Source organism: Bufo bufo, chromosome 5 (assembly GCF_905171765.1).
Source record: "Bufo bufo chromosome 5, aBufBuf1.1, whole genome shotgun sequence".
In the NCBI taxonomy this organism is placed as follows: Eukaryota; Metazoa; Chordata; class Amphibia; order Anura; family Bufonidae; genus Bufo; species Bufo bufo.
The window spans coordinates 258,685,522-258,711,793 of record NC_053393.1 but is presented as its reverse complement, the minus strand read 5'-3'; the positions used below and the strand labels follow the sequence as shown (position 1 = coordinate 258,711,793).

General features: G+C 45.0%; 1 protein-coding gene across 4 annotated transcripts in view; it reads right to left on the bottom strand.

Moving 5' to 3' along the window:
• The window catches only part of SLC12A7 (solute carrier family 12 member 7), a 408,366-nt gene that overhangs the window by 139,123 nt on the left and 242,971 nt on the right, over positions 1–26,272 (bottom strand). For all 4 annotated transcript variants that reach the window (XM_040432155.1, XM_040432156.1, XM_040432158.1 and 1 more), the window contains one exon: positions 12,747–12,914. In XM_040432155.1, coding sequence (XP_040288089.1) covers positions 12,747–12,914 — 168 coding nt within the window. The remainder of the gene's footprint in view (positions 1–12,746; positions 12,915–26,272) is intronic.

Sequence of the window (26,272 nt, the reverse complement as noted above, 5' to 3'; positions counted from 1 at the left end):
GAGGTCAGGGAGGAACACGATGCAGGGGACGATGAGGTCCTAGACCCCACATGGAATGAAGGTCGTGCCACTGACTTTCAGAGTTCGGAGGAAGAGGCAGTGGTGAGACCGAGCCAACAGCGTAGCAAAAGAGGGAGCAGTGGGCAAAAGCAGAACACCCGCCGCCAATAGAGTTCGCCTGCTACTGACCACCGCCACCTGGGACCGAGCACCCCAAAGGCAGCTTCAAGGAGTTCCCTGGCGTGGCAGTTCTTCAAACAATGTGCTGACGACAAGACCCGAGTGGTTTGCACGCTGTGCCATCAGAGCCTGAAGCGAGGCATTAACGTTCTGAACCTTAGCACAACCTGCATGACCAGGCATCTGCATGCAAAGCATGAACTGCAGTGGAGTAAACACCTTAAAAACAAGGAACTCACTCAGGCTCCCCCTGCTACCTCATCTGCTGCTGCCTCGGCCTCTTCCTCCACCTCTGGAGGAACGTTGGCACCTGCCGCCCAGCAAACAGAGGATGTACCACCAACACCACCACCTCCGTCACCAAGCATCTCCACCATGTCACACGGCAGCGTTCAGCTCTCCATCTCACAAACATTTGAGAGAAAGCGTAAATTCCCACCTAGCCACCCTCGATCCCTGGCCCTGAATGCCAGCATTTCTAAACTACTGGCCTATGAAATGCTGTCATTCAGGCTGGTGGACACAGACAGCTTCAAACAGCTCATGTCGCTTGCTGTCCCACAGTATGTTGTTCCCAGCCGCCACTACTTCTCCAAGAGAGCCGTGCCTTCGCTGCACAACAAAGTATCCGATAAAATCAAGTGTGCACTGCGCAACGCCATCTGTGGCAAGGTCCACCTAACCACAGATACGTGGACCAGTAAGCACGGCCAGGGACGCTATTCTCCCTAACTGCACACTGGGTAAATGTAGTGTCGGCTGGGCCCCAGGCGGAGAGCTCTTTGGCGCACGTCCTTCCGCCGCCAAGGATCACAGGGCAACATTCTTTGCCTCCTGTAGCCTCCTCCTCCTACTCCACTTCCTCCTCCTCTTCTTCCACCTGCTCATCCAGTCAGCCACACACCTTCACCACCAACTTCAGCACAGCCCGGGGTAAACGTCAGCAGGCCATTCTGAAACTCATATGTTTGGGGGACAGGCCCCACACAGCGCAGGAGTTGTGGCGGGGTATTGAACAACAGACCGACGAGTGGTTGCTGCCGGTGAGCCTCAAGCCCGGCCTGGTGGTGTGCGATAATGGGCGAATTCTCGTGGCAGCTCTCGGACTAGCCGGTTTGACGCACATCCCTTGCCTGGCGCATGTGCTGAATTTGGTGGTGCAGAAGTTCATTCACAACTACCCCGACATGTCAGAGCTGCTGCATAAAGTGCGGGCCGTCTGTGCGCACTTCCGGCGTTCACATCCTGCCTCTGCTCGCCTGTCTGCGCTACAGCGTAACTTCGGCCTTCCCGCTTACCACCTCATATGCGACGTGCCCACCAGGTGGAACTCCACCTTGCACATGCTGGACAGACTGTGCGAGCAGAAGCAAGGCCGTAGTGGAGTTTCAGCTGCAGCACGCACGGGTCAGTCGCACTGCGGAACAGCACCACTTCACCAACAATGACTGGGCCTCCATGCGAGACCTGTGTGCCCTATTGCGCTGTTTTGAGTACTCCACCAACATGGCCAGTGGCGAAGACGCCGTTATCAGCGTTACAATACCACTTCTATGTCTCCTTGAGAAAACAGTTAGGGCGATGATGGAAAAGGAGGTGGCCCAGGAGGAGGAGGAGGAGGAGGAAGAGGGGTCATTTTTAGCCCTTTCAGGCCAGTCTCTTAGAAGTGACTCAGAAGGAGGTTTTTTGCAACAGCAGAGACCAGGTACAAATGTGGCCAGACAGGGCCCACTACTGGAGGACGAGGATGAAGCATGTTCACAGCGGGGTGGCACCCAACGCAGCTCAGGCCTATCACTGGTGCGTGGCTGGGGGGAAACGGAGGACGATGACGATACGCCTCCCACAGAGGACAGCTTGTCCTTACCTCTGGGCAGCCTGGCACACATGAGCGACTACATGCTGCAGGTCCTGCGCAACGACAGCAGAGTTGCCCACATTTTAACGTGTGCGGACTACTGGGTTGCCACCCTGCTGGATACCCAGTACAAACACAATGTGCCTACCTTACTTCCTGCACTGGAGTGTGATAGGAAGATGCGCGAGTACAAGCGCACGTTGGTAGACGCGCTACTGAGAGCATTCCCAAATGTCACAGGGGAGCAAGTGGAAGCCCAAGGCAAAGGTAGAGGAGGAGCAAGAGTTCGCCAACGCAGCTGTGTCACGGCCAGCTCCTCTGAGGGCAGGCTTAGCATGGCAGAGATGTGGAAAAGTTTTGTCACCACGCCACAGCTAACTGCACCACCACCTGATACGGAACGTGTTAGCAGGAGGCAACTAACATGGTGGAACAGTACGTGTGCACACCCCTCCACGTACTGACTGATGGTTCGGCCCCATTCAACTTCTGGGTCTCCAAATTGTCCACGTGGCCAGAGCTAGCTTTTTATGCCTTGGAGGTGCTGGCCTGCCCGGCGGCCAGCGTTTTGTCTGAACGTGTATTCAGCATGGCAGGGGGCGTCATTACAGACAAACGCAGCTGCCTATCCACAGCCAATGTGGACAAGCTGACGTTCATAAAAATTAACCAGGCATGGATCCCACAGGACCTGTCCATCCCGTGTGCAGATTAGACATTTATAACTACCTCCCCTTAACAATATATTATTGTACTCCAGGGCACTTCATTCAATCCTCTTTTTTTAATTTTACCATTATATTGCGGGGCAACCCAAAGTTGAATGAACCTCTCCTCTGTCTGGGTGCCGGGGCCTAAATATCTGCCAGTGGCCTGTTCCAGTGGTGGGTGACATGCAGCCTGATTCTCTGCTATGGGACCTCTCTCCTCTGTCTGGGTGCCGGGGCCTAAATATCTGACAGTGGCCTGTTCCAGTGGTGGGCGACATGAAGCTATATTCTCTGCTATGTGACCTCTCTCCAATTGATATTGGTAAATTTTTATTTATTTTATTTTTATTCATTTCCCTATCCACATTTGTTTGCAGGGGATTTACCTACATTTTGCTGCCTTTTGCAGCCCTCTAGCCCTTTCCTGGGCTGTTTTACAGCCTTTTTAGTGCCGAAAAGTTCGGGTCCCCATTGACTTCAGTGGGGTTCGGGGCGAAGTTCGGGTTGAGTTCAGATCCCGAACCCGAACATTTCCGGGAAGTTCGGCCAAACTTCTTGAACCCGAACATCCAGGTGTTCGCTCAACTATAGTCATAATATATAGCCCCCTCAAATCCACCCAAAAATAGACTTGGGAAAAGATCTTGAAATGTTGGTACTATAAACCTATTAATTATCCCCAAAATAAAGGTATTTTTTTTAAATGATGGCAACAAGTGAACATAAATAAGAGTAATAAAATTTTAGTTATTTTCTTTTAAATGGAAACAAAATATTCCTAAATTAATGTGTCACAGAAAAACACCCTTAACCCTTAGGATACAAGAGTTTTTTTCATTTTTGTTTTTCTTCCCTATTTTCCGTTAGCCATAACTTTTTTATATTTCCGTTCACATAGCTGTATGAGGGCTTATTTTTTGCAGGCAGGTTGTACTTTCTGTTGCCTCCATTAATTATGGCATAAAATGTAGTGGGAAGCGTTAAACAAATTCCAAATTGGGTGGAATTTGAAAAAAAAAACGCAACTCCTCCACAGTTTTACAGGTTTTGTTCCCACGATACCCCATATGTGTAGGTTATTTATGTCTAAATAGTGTAAAAATAAATGTAAGCTTTTTTGAAACACCATATTCTGACCCCCAAAACTTTTTTGTACTTATGTCTACCGACCTGTTTAGGAGCTCATTTTTTCCAGAATAATCTGTAGTTTTTATCAATACCATTTTGGAGTAGGTGTGACTTTTTGATCACATTTTATTACATTTTTTTGGGTAAGAGAAGCAATGAAAAAAATGGCAAAATCTGCAATTTTGACCCTTTTTTCCGTTACGCCATTCGCCGTATTGGATTTTCTTTTTCTATTTTAATAGTATGGGCATTTTCAGTCGCGGTGATACCCATGATGTTTATATTTATTGTTATTTAGGTATTTATTTATTTTTTTAAATGTTTAATTTTTTTGTGATCATTATGTGCCTCATATATGAGCTTATAACATTTATTTTTTTGTTGATCAGGAATTTATTATTAGGTTATTTTGCTAATTTCTTATCCTGGCTTGCCATCTGGTGGCTAAAATAAGAATTGCAGTTTGAATACTGTTAGCCTACTCTTTAAAGGGTTTTTACCATCAGATTTTGCCATATGTAGCTGACTGACACTAGTGATGTGCTAGTGTCAGCAGTACATAACAGTCTTCTTTGTTCACTTCTGTCTGCGGCCGTTCACCTAAAAAACTATGGGCGTCGACTCAGCACCTAGAGGCTCCGTCTACTGACCATTTTCTCCCATGTAGTTCTTCTAGCCCGCCCTACAACTTTTGATTGACGTACGATTTGCCTGCATCTGTCTAAATCCCGCGCCTGCGCTTCTGTATTCGGAGCAGACGCAGTGAGTGAATGCCGCACTCCTGGTGCCGGCTTCCTCACTGTAACGTAGTCGGCGCAGGCGCAGTGAGGAAGCCGGCACCAGGAGCGCAGCATTCACTCACTGCGCCGAATACAGAAGCGCACGGCGCAGGCGCGGGATTTAGACAGATGCAGGCAAATCGGATGTCAATCAAGAGTTGCGGGGCGGGCTAGAAGAACTACATGGGTGGTGAAAATAGTCAGTAGACGGAGCCTCTAGGTGCTGATTCGACGACCACATAGCACCTAGAGACTCATTAGCATATGGATAAAAGTACACTTTTTAGGTGAACGGCCGCAGACAGAAGTGAACAAAGAAGACTTATGTACTGCTGACACTAGCACATCGCTAGTGTCAGTCAGCTACATATGGCAAAATCTGATGGTAGAAACCCTTTAAGGCTACCAGTATTCAGCGCAACTACCTATGCCCGGATTGGACACACGGGGCATAGGTAGGAAGCCCGGAAGCGCGAGCAATCTGCATTATTGCTGGTCACGGTAATTAGCCGCAGGTCTCTGCTGTATGAAACAGCAGAGATCTGCCGGCCATGACACCCGTTGCATGTGCGAGCAGGCGTCATGTTTACACATTGCACCAGCGCCGTACATGTACGGCGCTGGTAGCCTAAGGGTTAATTGAGAGAGAAACAAAAAAAGTTATAGTTCTCAGAGCAGGGTGACGATACTTAAACTTTTTTTAATATTGCTTTTATTCTGTAAAAGTAGTAAGCCATAAATAATTACGGTATGTACAAACCGGATTCCCAAAAAGTTGGGACACTAAACAAATTGTGAATAAAAACTGAATGCAATGATGTGGAGATGGCAAATGTCAATATTTTATTTGTAATAGAACGTAGATGACAGATCAAACGTTTAATCCGAGTAAATGTATCATTTTAAAGGAAAAATACGTTGATTCCAATTTTCACGGTGTCAACAAATCCCCAAAAAGTTGGGACAAGTAGCAATAAGAGGCTGGAAAAAGTAAATTTGAGCATAACGAAGAGCTGGAAGACCAATTAACACTAATTAGGTCAATTGGCAACATGATTGGGTATAAAAAGAGCTTCTCAGAGTGGCAGTGTCTCTCAGAAGCCAAGATGGGTAGAGGATCACCAATTCCCACAATGTTGCGCAGAAAGATAGTGGAGCAATATCAGAAAGGTGTTACCCAGCGAGAAATTGCAAAGACTTTGCATCTATCATCATCAACTGTGCATAACATCATCCGAAGATTCAGAGAATCTGAAACAATCTCTGTGCGTAAGGGTCAAGGCCGTAAAACCATACTGGATGCCCGTGATCTCCGGGCCCTTAAACGACACTGCACCACAAACAGGAATGCTACTGTAAAGGAAATCACAGAATGGGCTCAGGAATACTTCCAGAAACCATTGTCAGTGAACACAATCCACCGTGCCATCCGCCGTTGCCAGCTGAAACTCCACAGTGCAAAGAAGCAGTCATTTCTAAGCAAGATCCACAAGCTCAGGTGTTTTCACTGGGCCAGGGATCATTTAAAATGGAATGTGGCAAAATGGAAGACTGTTCTGTGGTCAGACGAGTCATGATTCGAAGTTCTTTTTGGAAATCTGGGACGCCATGTCATCCGGACCAAAGAGGACAAGGACAACCCAAGTTGTTATCAACGCTCAGTACAGAAGCCTGCATCTCTGATGGTATGGGGTTGCATGAGTGTGTGTGACATGGGCAGCTTGCATGTCTGGAAAGGCACCATCAATGCAGAAAAATATATTCAGGTTCTAGAACAACATATGCTCCCATCCAGACGTCATCTCTTTCAGGGAAGACCCTGCATTTTTCAACAAGATAATGCCAGACCACATTCTGCATCAATTACAACATCATGGCTGCGTAGGAGAAGGATCCGGGTACTGAAATGGCCAGTCTGCAGTCCAGATCTTTCACCTATAGAGAACATTTGGCACATCATAAAGAGGAAGGTGCAACAAAGAAGGCCCAAGACGATTGAACAGTTAGAGGCCTGTATTAGACAAGAATGGGAGAGCATTCCTATTTTTAAACTTGAGAAACTGGTCTCCTCGGTCCCCAGACGTCTGTTGAGTGTTGTAAGAAGAAGGGGAGATGCCACACAGTGGTGAAAATGGCCTTGTCCCAACTTTTTGGGGATTTGTTGACACCATGAAATTCTGATTCAACATATTTTTCCCTTAAAATGATACATTTTCTCAGTTTAAACTTTTGTTCCGTGATTTATGTTCTATTCTGAATAAAATATTAGAAGTTGGCACCTCCACATCATTGCATTCAGTTTTCATTCAGTTTTTATTCACGATTTGTATAGTGTCCCAACTTTTTTGGAATCCGGTTTGTAATTAGTATCAACATAATCATACCGATCCACAGAAAAAAAAGGTAACGTAATTTATATAAGGTGAATGCTATTAAAAAGAAACCTGAATACTTTTTATCCGTTCCCGCCTAATAAATATATATATATATATCTACATATATACACATATTTGGTCTTCAGGTGAAATTTATGGAAAATGTAAAAAGTTCACTGTAAAGTGATATTATATAATGAAAGTAGGCCATTTGAGTAGAAGCATGCAATGGTGATTTCCTCATCTCAAACAATTTATTGAAACAAAAGCCAACAACAGTGGTTAGTATACCCCCACAAAAAATGTCAATGTCTCAAAAAATTCTCATGTGGCCTTGAGTATCAATTACAGCATGACAACCACATCTCATGCTGTTCACAAGTAGACTTATTGTCTGCTGAGGCATGGCATCCCACTCTTCTTGAAGGGCGGCCCGCAGGTCATTGAGGTTGTGGGGTACAGAGTTACGAGGATCTACATGGCGACTCAGCTGATCCCATAGGTTTTCAATGAGATTTAGATCTGTAGAAAGTGCAGGACACTTCATTTGAGGTACCCCAGTCTCCAGCAGCCATTCCCTAATGATGCGACCTCGAGAAGCTGGCGCATTGTCGTCCATGAAGATGAATCCCTAACGCTAGTGAGAACCAAACCTTAGAGAACAGCAAGTTGTGCAAAAAGTACTGAAACATTTGTGCATTCAAAAGATTATAGAAGGCCACATTAAGTGCACCTGTAAAGGTTAGAGTGCATTTTATGTTCTATCTGAAATTTCACCCATAAGCCAAATATCCCTAACTTTTTTGCGAGCAGCGTACATATTTTTTTTGTATTTTTTTCTTTCCTCCTGCATTTGTCAGCTCCCCTAACTGCCCCTCCCCTCCTCCAGACTGAAGGGGGCTGCTTTAACCACTCATATCTGGGGGCTGGAAATAGCATTCCAAGATTTTAAACAAAACAAGAATAGCAGCATTTTTTCCACTACATCGGAAGATATAACTGTTAGAAATCGGGGTGCAGCTTAAAGTGAAAGTAAAAGCAAGTTTACCTGCTTTCACTCCTGACCAGATTTCTAACAGCTATATCTCCCAATGTACAGCAGATACTGCTGTGACTCTGCTTTCTCTGTGATTCTTGTTTGAAAGCTAGACAAGGCCCATATCGCTAGATGCTATCAATCCCAAGATATGAACAGCTAAAGCAGACCCATGACTTTCTCACCCTGCTTGGGCTGAAAAGCAGGAGTTCTCTGCTTTTTTGATACTGATGATCTATCCTCCGAATAGGCCATCAATATTAAATTGGCAGCAGCCTGACAGCCGGCAACCCCGCGGATCAGCTGTTTGAAAAGAACGCAACACTCGTTTGAGTGCTATGTCATCTTCAGTGTATACATCCTCTCCATTGACATAGCAGCAGTGAGCAGGTGTAATTACAACTTTGCCATCCCCATTCACTTCAATGGGATGGCTCCTTCCATTCAAGTGAACAGGACAACTCCTTGTTAAAAATATGCAGAGGTCTGTAAAAGGAACAGTAAAAATGCAATAGAATTAGGAAAAAAAATCTACTTTGATCCTGTGTGGTCTTATTTTGTAATCAGAACACAGCAAATTATGAAATCTCCCATTTCCCCCTCCTTATGCAAACAATACTGTTTGTGTCCAGGCTGCCCACCACTGCCTTGCAGCAGTAGAACAAAGGTTGGTAAGTCATGCCGCTTGTTTAAGAGCCTCCCCTCGGCCAGTCACCAGCAGGAAATGATTCCCTCTCTTTTATGCGGTATCAACTTTTATCAATGATTTGTGAGTTTAGTGTTTTTAGAAAATCTGTATAAAACAGCATGAGGGTTCAAGTGGTATTCTGGCTGTGAGAAGTTAGGCTCTATCCACTGGAAAGGGGATAACTATTAGGCCTCTTTCACACGGGCATCGCATGTGAGGGCCGGACAAGATGCAGGTGTGTTGCAGAAAAATGAACAATTTTTCTGCGTGAGTGCAAAGCGTTTTAATGCGTTTTGCACGCGCGTGAGAAAAATCGGCATGCTTGGTACCCAGACCCGAACCCGGACTTCTTCACAGAAGTTCGGGTTTGGGTTAGGTGTTGTGTAGATTTTACATTCTTAATACAGAAAGTAAATTAGGGATGGAGGGGTTAAAAAAATAAAATAACAAATTTATATATATATATATATATATATATATATATATATATATATATATATATATATATATATATAAATCCAGAAAATGGACGGCACTCCAGTCAGATGAAAAAAATGTGTGATTCCTTTATTCAACCATCCGGTGCAACGTTTCGGCTCTAAATGAGCCTTTTTCAAGCATATATATATTTAAACTCACCTCATCCACTTGTTCGCGCAGCCCGGATTGTCTTCTTTCTTCTTCTTTGAGGACCTGGGAGGAAAAGGACCTTTGGTGAAGTCACTGCGCTCATCACATGGTCCGTCACATGGTCCATCACCATGGTGATGGACCATGTGATTAGCGCAGTGACGTCACCAAAGGTCCTTTTCCTCCCAGGTCATCAAAGAAGAAGAAAGACGACGAGCCGGGCACCGCTAACAAGTGGATGAGGTGAGTTTAATTATATATTTTTTTTTAACCCCCTCCATCCCTAATTTACTTAGCATTCTGTATTAAGAATGCTATTATTTTCCCTTCTAACCATGTTATAAGAGAAAATAATAATGATGGGGTCCCCATCACGTCACCTAGAAACCATGTGTGAAAATTGCACCACATCCGCACTTGCTTGCGGATGCTTGCGATTTTTACACAGCCCCATTCACTGGGGCCTGCGTTGCGTGAAAAACTGACAATATAGAGCATGCTGCGATTTTCACGCAACGCACAAGTGATGCGTGAAAATCACCGCTCATGTGCACAGCCCCATAGAAATGAATAGGTTCGGATTCAGTGCGGGTGCAATGCGTTCACCTCACGCATTGCACCCGCGCGGAAAACTCGCCTGTGTGAAAGGGGCCTTAGACTAGTTACAAGAACGGGGAAGCCATACCCTCAGGGCTCCCCAAAATGAACAAAACAGCAAGTCGGGCATGCACACTACTGCTTCATTCATCTCTGTGGGAGTTACAGAAAGAGATGAGCACTGTACTCAGGAATCTCTGTAGAGATCAATGGGCAGCAGTGTGCATGCCTGACCTGCTGTTTATTTTGGGGGGCCCCAGAGGTGTATGAGGTGCCTGTTCTCGTGATCTGTGGGGTTTAAAGTGGTGGGACTCCTACCGATCTAATAGATATCCACTATCCTCTATCTGAGATAACTGCTCACAACTGGAATAAACCTTTAAAATATTTCTTAGATTGGCAGAACCATGGACATTTAGACTTTGCAATATACAGCAACTGCTCATTAAATTAGACTGCAGTTGTAAGATCTGATTATAACTGAACTTTTCCATTTGCATTAAAATAATCTAATCCCCCCCCCCAAGTCTTTTATGATAACCATTTAGCAGTCAATATCTATAGACCTGCCAGGTGGCGTCAAGTCTTCACACTATATTTACTGTAATGCAATTTGACTTCTTACTCTCACTAGAAATAAATTGTTGACAACCACACTAATACATTAAGCAATGGTCTGCAATTACATTTAACAGGTTTGCCCATAGAAAATAAAGTTTCAAGCTACTTTGATTTCACAGGATGGTAAAAGGGAACATGTCCTCAGAAAATGACCTACTGTTTAAATCAAGTTTTCTTTTAAACATATATATATATATATTTTTTAAACAGACTGGGGGGGGGGGTGCTCAATGAACTGCGCAGAGGTAAAAAAGGAGTAGATAAGCTGTGATATCACTTATTGTAAACGGTGGATTCTGTGTTATCTATATACAAAGGTGCTATTTGTCATTCTAATCCTGCCTGTGGTGATGGCTACTGAAATGTTACATATTATTAGGCCTTATGCACACGACCGTTTTTTTATTCCGTGTCCGTTGTTCGTGATTTTCTGCGGACCCATTGACTTTCAATGGGTCCGTTGAAAACTCGGCTAATGCACCGTTTGTCATCCGCGTCCATGATCCGTGGTTCCAGTCCATCAAAAAAATATAACCTGTCCTATTTTTTTCGCGGAAAACGGTTCGCGGACCCATTCAAGTCAATGGGACCGCAAAAAAAACACGGAGGCACACAAGATTGTCATCCGCGTCTGTGTCCGTTTTTTTCCTATCATTTGCATGGCAAACCTGTCTTCGATTTTTTTTTACTTTCCTTCATGTCTGGTGATCCTCCAAAAATAAAGGAAGACACACGGAAACAAAAACGGATCACGGAACAACGGAATCCCATTTTGCGGAACGGAACACAAGAACGGTCGTGTGCATGAGGCCTATGGCATAGTGGCCAGTGTATAAACTGTACGATTTTAGGTATTTCTTTTAAACCCTTAAGGCTATATAACGTAACTCTACGTCATATGTGTTAAAAGGGAAATATGGAGCAGGCTCACGCACTGAGCTCGCTCCAACACGGCGGGTGCTGGCTTTGTAATTCAGGTGACACCCGCCAGCAGTGACAGTGGATGGAGATGACCCCAATCCTGGTGATTTATTCTCTCATATACTGCTGTCAATAGCAACCACTCTATCTGTATTGTTAGATCATACATGTAGACTATAATAGTAATTTTTCATAAAACATGCATAAAAGTTTATTAGTGGGTAAAATGTCACCCAGGGAGAAAGTTTTATGCACCAATACATTCATTTTGTGGCAAAGGATGGTTTACCTCGGGTGCACAAGCTGTGCAAACCACCAGGCTCTGGTAGATAGGTCCACTCTGCTCTCCCACTCCTTGCTAATGACAGAACTCCTACTCCTCCTATTCCTATCTGTACAAAGAATGGGAGGGAGAATGGTGTGCTGCAGAGTGCAACAATCATAGGGAGCAGGGTAAAGAAGGGGTGCAGCCCATCATACACAAGTGCATCGAGTAACTCCTGGGATATGTTGTTTTGCGAAAAAAAAAAAAAAAAAGTATCTAAACTCAGTGCCTACATTCACTAGCCTATGACTGGTCAGATATGATATTCTCAAAGTTGCAGATTTAAAATGTATTTATTTTGGACATTTGTGAGAAATTAAAACAATACATAAATCTTAGCAGCATTTTGTCATTTCATTGCCAGCATACAAGTAACTCAATGTATAGTAAAGTTTCCTTTAAAGAGGACCTGTCACCGCTCCTGACATGTCTGGATTAACAGCTTCATGAATTCCCCATGTAATAACAATTCTGGGGCATCTATTCTTATGGCTCTATGTTGTGCCATTCCTTTATTATTTCTACTAGAAGTTATGAATGAATTGTTATTAGCCTTCAGTAAGGGTACAGAGGGGAGGTAACCAGTTTAGGGGGGTGTCCCTGCACGGACTCATTCTATCCAATCAGTGATACTATTTTCAGACTGTGCAGGTACACCCCCCAACTGGTTACCTCCCCTCTGAACCCTTTCTGAACGCTAATAGCAATTCATTTACAACTTCTAGTAGAAATAATAAAGGAATGACACAACATATAGAGTCATAAGAAAAGATTCTCCAGAATTGTTATTACAAGGGGAATGCATAAAACAGGCATGTCAGGAGTGGTGACAGGTCCTCTATAATTAAAAAACATATTTACATAGAGTAAATCAGACATAAAGCCTAATATCATTTACCTGTTACAGATGGAAAGTAAATTCCAACAAGCATTGTGAAATAAGTCATTATGTCTGTTAAGACATAGGTATTTTGATTGTAAGTTTTATGTCCTTCTGCTGCAGCAGATGATGTTTGGTTCCGCTCAACTATAGATCCTTTTTGACTGTAAGCACTCCAAAGATTGTCTAGAAAGAGGAAAAAAAAAAAAACTGTGTAAGGTTGGTTTCACATACAGCATTTTTCTGTGGTAGCCTTTTATGCACGTTCTTGAGCCAGATCCAGAAGTGAATTCAAGAGAAATGAGAAAAATAAAAGTAAGGCTTCTACTACTATTTCGAGCTAGATCCACTTTGGCTCAAAACAGTGGCCCAGATTTACTAATGTGTGTGCATATAAAAATCTGTCTAAAAAGTGGCGCAATTTGGCACATCTTGGGTTTCTACACTTATTCCTGACAAAGAGTTGGGGCTTGACAGTAAGGGTGCAGAGTAGGAACGAGCGAATGTTTCTTTTCAAGTTCGGCGTACAAGGTTCAGGTTATCTAAGAATTCCATTATGGATTCTACTACCACGTGGTAGCGGAATCCATAACGGAATTCTTAGATAACCTGAACCTTGTACGCCTGACTTGAAAACATAAGTTCGCGCAACACTAGTGCAGAGCTTCACAGGAAAGGGGCAGGCCTAGGATGAGCCATTTGGCGCCAAAATTGCGACACAATTCTGGCATAAAAATCTGTCTTAAAGTATGCCAACCAATAATCGTCATAGAATCAGATGAAAGTGTCTATACCTGCACCAGATTTATCACCTGCAGGGTGATCAACACTGACATATGAGTACACCAGTCTTGATAAATGTCCCTCACTGTATTTGAAACTACCCTAAAAGGTATCTTCTCCACTGTCATCTGTCACTTTTTATTGGGCAGCAAAGATACTTCAGTTAAAAAAAAGAAACATCGGGAATGCATGTATGAATGGTTAAAACAACTAGGAGCTAAACTGTCCCCTTATAATTAAGCCTCCCACTAGCAAGCCCTATTAAAACATAACTTTTATTGTTGTGCTAAAAAAAAAAACAGTGCGAGAGAGGCGCCATCTGAAACACATGGTAGTGCTGGCATGTAACTAAATGCAGTTTTCCATCATAACAGTCTCATACTGCTGTGGGGATAAGCCTCCGGAAAGCCTGCCTCATATAGTCTTTAAATGCTTTCACAAACAATGTTAATAAAGGCCGGGTTCACATGACTGCTTAGCTTTCCATTCTTCTGATCCTTCGGAAGAACAGAAATGTTTAAAAAAAAAAGCATCCGTTATTTTGAGCATCTGTTTGCATCACTTCCGTCAGATATCAGTTATTTTTGACGGGAGAAAATTACTTTTTAAATGACTTTCTCTCGACAATAATACATGATCTTTGACAGAAGTACCACAAAGTAATGTAAACTGATGATCAAAATAACAGATACGTTTTTTATTTATTTATCTGTTCTTATGATGGATTAGAAGAACGGAAAGCTGAACGGTGATGTGAACCCGGCCTAAGACATAAACTAGTGTCCTCCTGACATGTTTCACCACCACTGTGGCGTCATCAATATCACACAGTAAATCACAGCACTGGATTCCAGGCTGTAGGAGAAAGAGATGTAAGGTTTAATGCAGACAAAATGGAGTCAGATGCCAGTGAAGGAAAGTTCAAGAGTTTTTCTGGCTGACCAGTCTAGAATCTTCCAGTTAATCATTCCAGTAAACTAAAAGAAAGATTCTAGGGACTTCTGTTTGTTGAATGACCAGTATGATAATGATGGGTGTAAGAGGGTCGTAAACCACAGTTTTTGTCCAGGCAGACTGCGGGGGTTGCAGAAGTGTTGTGTAACACCTTTGTGTATATATACTGTGACTTGCAGGGATACAATTTGTAATAGTACTAACCACCATGCAGTACCCGTGCTTGTGCTGGGCACAGTAATAAAGATCTACTTCATATATTATAAAACAACCAGCATTCGGAATATTATTCTATTATGATATAACCCCTAGACAACCAAGTGCTGTCAGACACTTGGTGCAGCGAGTGAGCGAGTATATTGAGGATCCAGATGAACGTCCATAAAAGCACCATGTTTCCCTAACTTTCACCCTCTTTTCACTATTCTGACACAGGCCACACACACAATATATAGGCTCTGTTCAGGATCTTGAATTGTACAGTTAATCCCAAGGCTGTGCATCATTACAGAGTGACAATAATGTAACATGGTATGTCACTCCCCCTTAGGTTCCATTCACACGTCCGCAATTGTGTTCCGCATCTATTAAGTGCCGGCGATGTGCGGTCCGCAAAATGCGGAATGCACATTGCCAATGTCCGTGTTTTGCGGATCCGCAAAACACATGGATGTGTGAATGGACCCTTATGGCATCACTTCCTCCTAATACATGCAGATCAAAGACCTAAATCATGTGAACATACTTGCGGTCATGTGATCAGACCATGAGATGACTGTGCATTATTAGAGAGTGACAATGATGCAGTATTGTGTGTCTCAATCTTACAAAGTCACTTCCTCCTAATAAACGCAGAATTATGTCAGCATACTTGCAGATACATGATCAGATCAGTGACTGGACCATGTGTTGACTATTTGATTACATTACTCAATAATATGACCCTGACATCAAGTTGCTGTGGTTTCCAAATGCCTCCACTTTACAATAATACCACTCATTGTCGATTGTGGAATATGTAGGAGGGAAGAAATTTAACAAACTAACTTGTTGCAATCGTGACATCCTATTACAGTATCACAGTTAAATTCAGTGAGCTCTTTAGAATGACCCGCGTCCCAATACATATATATAATAAAGTCCTGTGCACAAGGCCTTTCAAGAGTGGATTTTTCCTTTACTTTTAAAAGGGGCTTTAACTATTGATCACGGATACTAAAATAGGTCATCTATATCAGTCAGACGCATGCTGATCAGCTGTTTTCCAATGAATACCAGTAATCAGGCATTGCCACTACACAGTGTACAAACCTATGTAGCTCAGATGCCTTGTCCCAGTGCCAGAGTTACTAAAGACAGCTGATCAGTGGGGATTTCAAGAGTTGGACCTGTCAACTTAGTACTGATGAACTATTCTAAAGATAGATTACCAATAGCTCTGTTATTTTTCCTTTTCTTCTCATCCGTCAGTAAAACAGAAAAAATAAAATAAATAAAAATTATAAATTACACATACCGGTAATTAGATTTTCCAGAACCCATGACAGCACCATAGAGAGATGGATCCGCCCCCAGAACTGGACAGGAAGCCCAGGGCATTCAAAAAGAGAACACCCACTTTCTCCCTCATTCTTCCTTTTTCTTTTTACTTGAATGACAGAAACAATTCTCATCAACCATAAGCGCCAGGGAGGGAATTAGAGGGGTGCTGTCATGGGTTTTGGAAAAACCAATTACCGGTAAGTGTAACTATAATTTTTCCCTTCACCCATGACAGATAGAGAGATTGAATACCAGAGATAAAAAAAAACACACCTCCGGAGGGACGTGCTTGAAAGGTAATCTTGAGCTAAGAAGACCCCAAAGGCTAACATGAGGTCCAAACAAAAAAAAAGTGGAAACAATAATCATCCTAACCTAGGAATTTCCACATTATACCTTAAACCCAGGGTAATCTAAAAAAAGGAATCTTATATGGGTTTCTCATCAATTGTTAACATTAATCATAACAGATTTAACAAAACATCTTAGAGAAGTATTTATCTTTTTTTTAATTTTTTTATATCTTTATTTTTATTTTAGAAAAGAACATAGAATTAATACATAACCAATATTAATCACATTAGTATATAATATATAAAAGTATATCAGATATCGATCACGACCATGTATATAATATAGAAATCATAAACATCCCCATAACCCTCCCCCCCCCCCCACCATTGGCTGTCGTTCCCCTCAATTCAATCAAGAAAAGCATAAAACACAATTACTTATTTCTACGTGGCTCTGCATGCAACTCTCCGATTCCTTTCAATCTCTTCATATATTTTAATTTGCTGAAAGTATAAAGCCCACTCCCTTGATGAGGGCTGGGAGACAGAGCCCCAATACCTGACCAATATAGCTTTCGCTACCATCAATCCTCTCATCCAGATCCGTCTAACGTGGGGGGGAACTTCTGTTTCTGAACCATAATCTCCAAAGATCACTATCAAGATCCCCGGGTTATAATTCATTGAGGATTCCTTTTGTAAAGCAAAAAAGACCTCATCCCAAAATTTTCTTACTTTGCTACAGCTCCAGAGCAAATGGACATAATCCACATTCACATATCCACATTTAGGGCAACAACAGACCCGATCCCTATTTTGGGGGAATTTTCCTTGGGTTTTGGGCGTATAATACAGTCTATGGAGGATCTTAAATTGAATTAATCTATGAGCACTTGAAACTGTCGCCTTTCTCACGTTCCTATAGATAGTGGGCCACTGTAAAGGAGGGCAGTTCAACTCTTGCTCCCATTTACTTGGGCTTTTAAAAGGTGTTACGGGGGGCGTGGCCAGCCATGCAGGAGTGAGGACGTGTGTGCTGCGAGCTCCTCCACAGCACCGGAGTTAATCCACCGCCAGCAACCTTTTAAAGATGGGCAAAGTCCCTAAGAAAGGCAAGACCCGCTCTCTAGCCCCTCTGGCATCCTCACAGGGAGACATTCCCAGGCTCTTTGCCAGGCAACCTGCGACGCCGGGACCCGGTATGAATGAGCGCGCCAAGCGCTTCCAAGATGGCGCCGCCGGCCCTGAGGAAACTCCGCTCACAGAGACAGCCGAGCGGGAAGCTGAAAATCTGAATCAGCGGTCGCACCCACCGGATCAACGGAGAGCCCGATCTGCGTCGGTGCCGACCCTAAGCAGCAGCCCTGACCGAGCCCAGACGCCGCATGCCCAGGAAGGAGAGGACCCTGGAGCGCACGCTGAGCCGACATCCTCAGCCCAGGGGGGAGACCTGGCAGCTGCCATGATGTCTCCCTGCGACCCGGCGATACAGGTTAGTGAGGAGGAGTTCCCCCCGCTACAGAAGACTCCTCAGCTGACCCCTCACCCTGTTGTCTGGGGCCCTAGAACCCCCACCTCGCCCGCAGCTTCACTGAGCCCAGGGGTGGGATCTCCCGCTAGATCCCCCTGGTCAGATGCCCCAGCCAGCTTTATGGGGCACCCCCAGCCACAGAGGGATAACTCTCACCGGGGGCAACCTGAAGGGGTTAATGAGAAGGCCTCAAATTTACCACAGGCTGCGGCCTCCTCCCAGTACGTGCTGCGGGAGCTTTCTTCTATTCACTCTCCTGAGCCGTCCCCAGCAAACTCCCCACACTGGTCCACGGGCTCATCATGGGACGGATCCCACCCACGCCATGATGGCGGCGCCTCCTCAGGCACACAGGCCCTGGCTAACCCTGCAGCATCAATCTCAGAAGGCTCTTTACCTTTGCCCCAGGGTTCTATGTCGCGCGCTCCTCCACCTGACGAGGACTCTCGGCCTCCTACCATGGCGGACTTGCGCAATCTGATGTGCTCACTTCCCACCAAGGCAGATCTTTCTAGTTTTGCAGCTAATATTTTACAAGAATGTAAAAAGGAATTCACACAAGTACGCTCTGAGATGGCCTTGATTGATACAAAGGTGGACACTGTTCAGCAGGAACATGATTCCTTGTCTGCAGATGTGCAGGTATTGAAAGACAAACTACAATCCCACGATGCACAGATACACGCCTTGCAATACCATCTGGATGATGTCGAAAACAGGAGCCGTCGCAATAATATTCGGATTAGAGGCTTGCCTGAGGCAATAACGCAGGCGGCTCTTTTATCTACCATTGTAAAAATCTTCAATGATCTTCTGGGACGTCCGCCAAGCTCCAGCATCGAGATTGACCGAGCTCATAGGGCATTGAGGCCTCCCAATCCTGACCCCTCAAAACCAAGGGACGTCATCTGCAGAGTCCACTTTTACGCCATCAAAGATCAGATCCTACTCAAGGCCCGACAGATGTCGTCTCTGTCTTACGACGGTGTCCCCTTCATCTTGCTGCAGGACTTATCCCGCCACACCCTGGCCCAGCGTGCTGCCTTACGCCCAGTGTTACACCTCCTCAAAGAGCGCAGCATCCCCTACCGTTGGGGCTTTCCTTTTGCCCTGCTTGCAGGCCCTAAAGAGCAAGTTGTCACTTTGCGGGACCCTACAGATCTTCCCCACTTTCTACAGCAGCTGGACTTGCCACCGGTTGAATTGGGACCCTGGCCTTCCCTCCTCCAGCCTACCTCTGAGGCGAGAGGGCGACAACGTCCATTGCATGCTGAAAAACCTCCCAATTCTTTGGCTCAGGCCTCAAGAGGACGGCGCCAGAAAGGATCGGAATACTCTGGTCGCAGATCCTCACCTCGCCTTACCACCTGAGGGACTCCCTGTTGTACCTGCCTGGGTCTACTAAAGCTCTAATATGCCGAATGTTTTTTTTTTATTGGCTTTTAGCTGTTTGCCCATTCTCTTTATCTGTTTTTGTGCTTTAAACTTGCTGGTGCTTTTAAGTTCCCATCTGCATTCACTGGTGTTGTGGGGGGTCAGCTCCTGTCCGGCTGACACTTTTTCCCCCAAATAAGCAGAGTCTTTCCCTTGGGGTCCCTCCCCCCCAGGCGACAGCCTCTTTGGACCTTCGGGTCACATAAAACCACTCTATTCTCCCCTTTCTCAGGGTTACTCACCTGTTTGACTACTTCTATCTGTTGTTCTTCTATTTTTGTTTTTTTCTTGTTGTTGATTGTCTCCCCGTGCCTCCCTTGTGTTTTTCTCCTTCCCCCCACCTCCCACAGCAATGGGGTCTCTGAAGATTGCATCATTCAACGCGAAAGGCCTCAACACTCCCGAAAAAAGGGCCCAGGTACTTCATCACTTCCATCGTCAAAAGGTACATATTGTCTGTTTCCAAGAAACGCATTTTAAGGAGGGTAGCGCCCCGAACATACGACATCGACACTACACCACCTGGCACTTTGCAAACAATGCGGTGAATAAGACCAAAGGAGTTGCCATAGCGATCCATAAGTCTTTACCCCACCAAGTGCTGGGGTGTACTGCCGACCCAGATGCAAGATATTTGGCCCTCACATTACTTATTGGAGGCCAGGAATTAACCTTCCTTAATGTATATGCCCCTAATCAAAATCAAGCCTCCTTCATTGTAAACCTCATTGATAACGTCATACCGATACTTAGGGGGACAACTATCTTATGTGGTGACCTTAACTTGACACTTGACCCGACACTTGACAATTCGACTGGACGTGCCTCTCTTACATATCCCACCATTAAAAAGGTAAAACGGGCACTGCTCCAACTACAATTGCGAGATGCCTGGAGGATCCAGCACCCAGTTGACAAGGATTACACCTTTTATTCTGCCCCCCATGGCTCATATAGTCGTATTGATCATATCCTTATCCAGCAGTCGGCCCTATCCTGGCTTGACTCCACACAAATAGGAAATATCCTCTGGTCGGACCACGCTCCCATATACTGCTCCTTGAATTTGCCCTTTCTCTCTAGGCAGGAATGGACATGGCGATTAAATGAGAGTCTCCTTCTTGACGCGGGGTGCGCTGCTGACCTTGCTAGCAGTATAACAAATTTCTTATCAGATCATAAGGAAGATTCTACCTCAATTCCGATCCGATGGGAGGCCTTGAAGTGTGTTCTTCGAGGTGTACTCATTAAGCATGGCGCCCGTCTCAAGAAGGAGAAAGCTCATTCACTTAAACTTGCTCTGCAAAGAGTCACCTCCCTGGAACTTGCCCACAAACGAGCACTTACCCTGCAAACCCTACATGATCTCCAAAATGCACGTATGGAAGCTAAACGTCTCCTAGATGTATCCTACAAACGTATGGTACAAGTTTGCAGGAGTAAATTCTACGAATACGGGAATAAAAGTGGTCGTATGCTGGCAAGGGCTCTAAAGGGAAGACTAGCAGCCTCCCATATTCCCGCTATCAAAAATGCCCAAGATCGTATGATCCACACATCCGCTGATATTGCGACTACTTTCCACTCTTTTTACTCGAAGCTCTACAACCTGCCCCAGCCTTCCCCTCAAATGGTGGGCAAACACCCCGACCGACCTCTCTTGCTCCCCAAACTTTCTGCGCTTGATTCTGCCACTATGGAGGCCCCATTCACAGACACCGAACTCCATACGGTACTTAAGTCACTCCCGGGTGGCAAGAGCCCAGGCCCTGACGGGTTCACGGCTAGGTTTTACAAGGCCTTTTCCTCTAATCTATCCCCTATTATGCTCCAGGTTTTCAATGGAGTGTCTCCTGGGGTCCCCTTCCCGGCGCAGACCACGGAGGCGCATATTACGGTCATTCCGAAACCAGGAAAGGACCCGCACCTATGTGCCAGTTATCGTCCTATCTCCCTTTTAAACGTGGATCTCAAGATATTCGCCAAATTAATGGCGAACAGATTGAATGCTTATTTGCCTTCCCTGGTTTCTGCTGATCAGGTTGGGTTTGTGCCGGGGAGGGAGGCCCGGGACAACACTCTCAAAACCCTAGACATTATCCATTATGCTAAATCCAAAAAGACCCCCCTTATGGTGCTTTCCCTAGACGCAGAAAAGGCCTTTGATCGGATATCTTGGAATGCCATCCATGAGACCCTTTCACATATAGGTCTAGGCCCAACATTCCTGTCAAAAATCCTGACATTATACCAACATCCCACCGCTAGAGTCAAAGTAAATGGTACCCTTTCCCCCCCCTTCCCAATTCATAATGGGACACGGCAGGGATGCCCATTATCCCCCTTATTATACGTTCTGGTTATGGAACACCTGCTGGCTTCTATTCGTGCCAATCCAGATATAACAGGAATAAAGATCGGATCACGAGAATATAAATGTGCGGCATTTGCTGACGATCTCCTGCTCTACATAACCAATCCTCGTATCTCCTTACCGTCCTTACTTCGGGAGGTAGCTCAATTTGGTACCTGGTCCAATTTCAAGATTAATATGTCCAAGTCAGAGGCCCTAGACGTCACTTTACCGAGCGAACTGACCCCTGCTCTTAAGGCTTCTTTTCCCTTTGCCTGGCCATCTAAAGGCATAACGTATCTGGGGATTAAAATAACAGCAGACCTCTCACATCTTCATAAATTGAACTTTGCGCCCCTCCTAGTACAGTTTCAAAAAGATTTAGATGGATGGCGTAAACGAGAATTTTCCTGGTTTGGAAGGATTAGTATTATAAAGATGACCCTTTTACCAAAACTATTGTACCTTTTACAAACTATTCCCCTTCACATACCGTCCACTTTCTGGTCCCAGCTCCGTAGGTGCTTCACACAATTCGTATGGGCCCCTGGTCGACCGCGGATAAAATGGGAAATAATGACCCGCACCAAGGAAACGGGAGGAGTAGGTCTTCCAGATTGTAGACTATACTATCACTCTGCAGCATATGCCCGACTGTTGGACTTGACATGTACCGATTCCCCCAAGGCGTGGGTGCAAATTACAAAAGATACTTCTACGTGTGCGGTATCAACCCTCCCATGGCTAGTGGGCTCTCCACGCCAAACATTGTCACATTTGTCCTTCACTGCTCACCATACCCTTGCAACTTTAGCATCCATTGGTCGCCCATCCTCACTGATTGACCCTAAAGGCCCTCTGGTGCCAGTCACGGATCATCCTAGATTCCCCCCAGGACACTCTTCTAAACATTTTCTACAAAGCTCAAGATTCCGACCGATCAGGTTTTGCCAAGTTCTCTCTGGCCCCACACTAAAACCCCTATCCCAAATTTTAGAGGCTCCACTAACCCGCAACTCCTTTGAACACATGCAGCTTCAACACTTCTACGCCTCTCTAAGTAGAACTCATACTCTGAACAGAAAACTCACTGAGTTTGAGCGGATGTGTATCTCCTCCTCAGTGACTTCACACCCCATATCCTCAGTATACAAACTTCTGATACACCAGCGATCCTCATGCCTTCCCCCATATTGTCAAGCCTGGGAGCGAGAACTGGGGAATCATTATACTCCAGCCCAGTGGAACAGATGCTTCCTTCTAACACACAAATCAACGGTTTCGGCCAAAGCTCAGGAAACGAGCTACAAAATTATATCCAGATGGTACCGAGTACCAGCACTACTCCATAAATGGTTCCCGACGGTGTCGGATCGTTGTTGGAGATGTCTGAATGAGGAAGGCACGATGATCCATATATGGTGGAACTGTAGCGGCTTAAGGCCCTTTTGGAACTTCGTTCATAGAATGATTAAAGAGATCACGGGTGTCCCTATCCAAAACTCTCCAGAAGCCCTTCTGTTATTCGACAGTGTCCTGAACGTTCCGGCATATAAAAAATCCCTTCTAAAATATATGGTTCAGGCAGCAAAGGCAGTGATTCCCAGACATTGGAAATCTTCTTCTCCCCCCTCGCCTGAGGAGTGGTTTGACGAAATTGCCTTGTATCAGAGGTTGGAAGATCTCATTTGTATTACGCCCTCAGACACCACACGCTATGTACAGACTTGGGGCCCCTGGGAAGTCTTTCGTTCCTCAGACACATTTCGTGATGCGCAAGTTTAACCGCTTTAGCAGAAATTATACCCTTTCCCCTCCTTTCCTCCCCCCTAATCCCTTGTCTAATGTCTTGTCTGTCTATATGTTACTGAAATCTTACATGTCCATTTAGATATGTCTCACTCATATTCTTCCATGAGCTAAGCTATGTGATAACGGGTGTATACCCAACACAATTCTGTGGACATTATGTTTAAATTGATAACATTTTTTGAATGTGCATTTGTCTCTATTTTGGTTGTACCGGAAAAATCTCAATAAAATTTAAATTTGAAAAAAAAAAAAAAATAAATTAAAAGGTGTTACAGTTGCCAATGCCCTACGAAGTTTAGCATATAAACTAGATAACTTCACCCTCTCGTCCTTCTGGACATCACAATAATCAAAAAATATATTCTCTTGTGGAAAAATACGGCCCCTATTCCTAGAGGCTTCAAATATATGTTTCAAACGTGCATACATAAATAAATCTAACGGTGAAATATCCGTTAAACCAAATTCCGAAAGTGATTTAAAACGACCTAAGCAAAATAGGTGAGACACCCTATTGATGCCTTTACGTGACCAATAACCAAAATCTGTAATTTTGCAAAATTCCTCTAGCCCCCCGTTCCCCCACAGCGGGGTGAAAACAAACGGGCCGGGGACTTTAAGGATCTCCTTCAGCCTATTCCACACCCTCTGTATTGAGAAAGGAATCAACAACGACTTCCTCATTCCCATAATCCCTGTTTCCAAGCATGCAAAAATATTATCTATTGGCTTATTAATAACTTTATTCAAATAACGTGTGAGTAGACTCTCTTTCCAATTACAACACCGGTAATTCTGTGCACAAAAATAATAACCCTGAAAAAAAGGTAATGACAGCCCACCATCTTCCTCCGACAGCCATAGATATCTCTGCTTTATACGCACCCTCTTCCTGCCCCAAATTAGGTCATTAATCAAGGTCTCCAATCTATGAAAAAAGATATCATCAATCCAAATAGGAGAAGCACACATTGGGAACAGAACCTTAGGCAAAATAATCATCCTGATCAGTGCGATTTGATCTGTCTGTGCCAGAATCAATTTGCGGCAAGTACCAACTTTGGTCCTAACTTTATCCAGAACTGGGGCCAGATTGAGCTCATAAAACCTACTTATTGGAATCCCGATCTTAACCCCCAAGTAGTCTAAGGTATCATCAGGGGCCAAAACACGGACTCGGGTCCCTACATCTACAGCTTTCCGGTTCAGCGAGAAGTATTTATCTTAATGCAGAATGATGAAATCGAAGAGGATGCTTCTTCCTGCCTCACCAAAAGTTGCCCAGAAGAGGCACTTCCAAGGTACGCCACCTACACTGTTGAATCTTCAGGGAGCGCGTAGTGGGGAACTCACCCGGCACGCTCCCCACCCAGTGATCCAAGATCCACTGGAGGACCAGAAGAACTTCAGATGTCAAAATCTCTAAATTTTCTCTGGCATCCATGATGGAACCCTACCGTGGCATCAATCCCTTTTCTAGAGGAGCTTACGGATCTGCTGCAAGAGGTCCAAAGAGCCCCCTGGACCCTTCAAACTTCCTAGGGTCCCTACGAAGGCGAGTATTTATAGGTTTTTGCTGGTGCGCCATACCTCCTGTAGGCCATTCAGACTAAATGGACCACCCATCTTCTTAGTCCCAACCAGGAGCCATATATGGCCTTATTGGTAAGCCGTATGTCCTGTAGGCCGTCCAAACAACATGGTCCAGCCCATCTTCACTCCCAACTAGGAGACTTATAGGGCTCCAAACCATCTGGTCTCATTCTCCACTAGGGAGCATTATAGGGCTTTGTTGGTGTGCTATGCTTATTTTAGATCATTAAACTACTGTGAATCAGGAATAGCCACAGAACCAGTTCACCATGCAGGCATAGCCATCAAGGAAAAGCGCCACCAAGACATGGTGGCATCTCAGTCACATAGACACCCGCTCAGAGCCAGGTACCGCCATCCAGATACTATTGCAAGAACCGCCAGTCAACAAGACACAGCGGCACGAGCCGCCAGCTACACAGACATGGTGACCGAAGCCGCCAACCATGCAGACAGGGCTGCAAAAGCTGCCAAGTGACAACCATGCAGAAACAGCCCATGCAAAGTAAGCAGCTGATCAAACACATCTGAACTAGATAATCCCAGCAGCAGAAGCAGACAGCTACAATGCAAAGCTGGAAGAGCAGTCATCCCAGGCAAGCATAACATAGAAGCAATCAGCTCCATAGGTACATGAGGCCATGAAAATAGCCTGCCACAAAGACTGAGTTTTTAAAGCACATGCTCAAGGCAGTGAGCCAGAAAGGCCCAGGCTCCCATAATTTTTTAGGTCTGGACCCAAAGGGGTAACCAGCCAGCAAGGATATATAATTAATGGCAGCCAGACAGGCGCGGACCCAAAGCCAGCCAGCCGAACAGGCGCGGACCCAAAGGCAGCCAGCCGAACAGGCGCGGACCCAAAGGCAGCCAGCCGAACAGGCGCGGACCCAAAGGCAGCCAGCCGAACAGGCGCGGACCCAAAGGCAGCCAGCCGAACAGGAGCAGACCCAAAAGGCAGCCAGCCGAACAGGCGCGGACCCAAAAGGCAGCCAGCCGAACAGGCGCGGACCCAAAAGGCAGCCAGCCGAACAGGAGCGGACCCAAAAGGCAGCCAGCCGAACAGGCATGGACGCACAAGTGTTCAACCAACCAGTCATAGATGCACAGGAGCTCAGCAGACCAGGCTTTTGACGAAGCAGGTATAGATTAGGGATCGACCGATTATTGGTTTTACCAATATTAATCGGCCGATATTAAGGATTTTGAACGTTATCAGTATCGGTATCTATTTTTCAGTTTTTCCGATAAC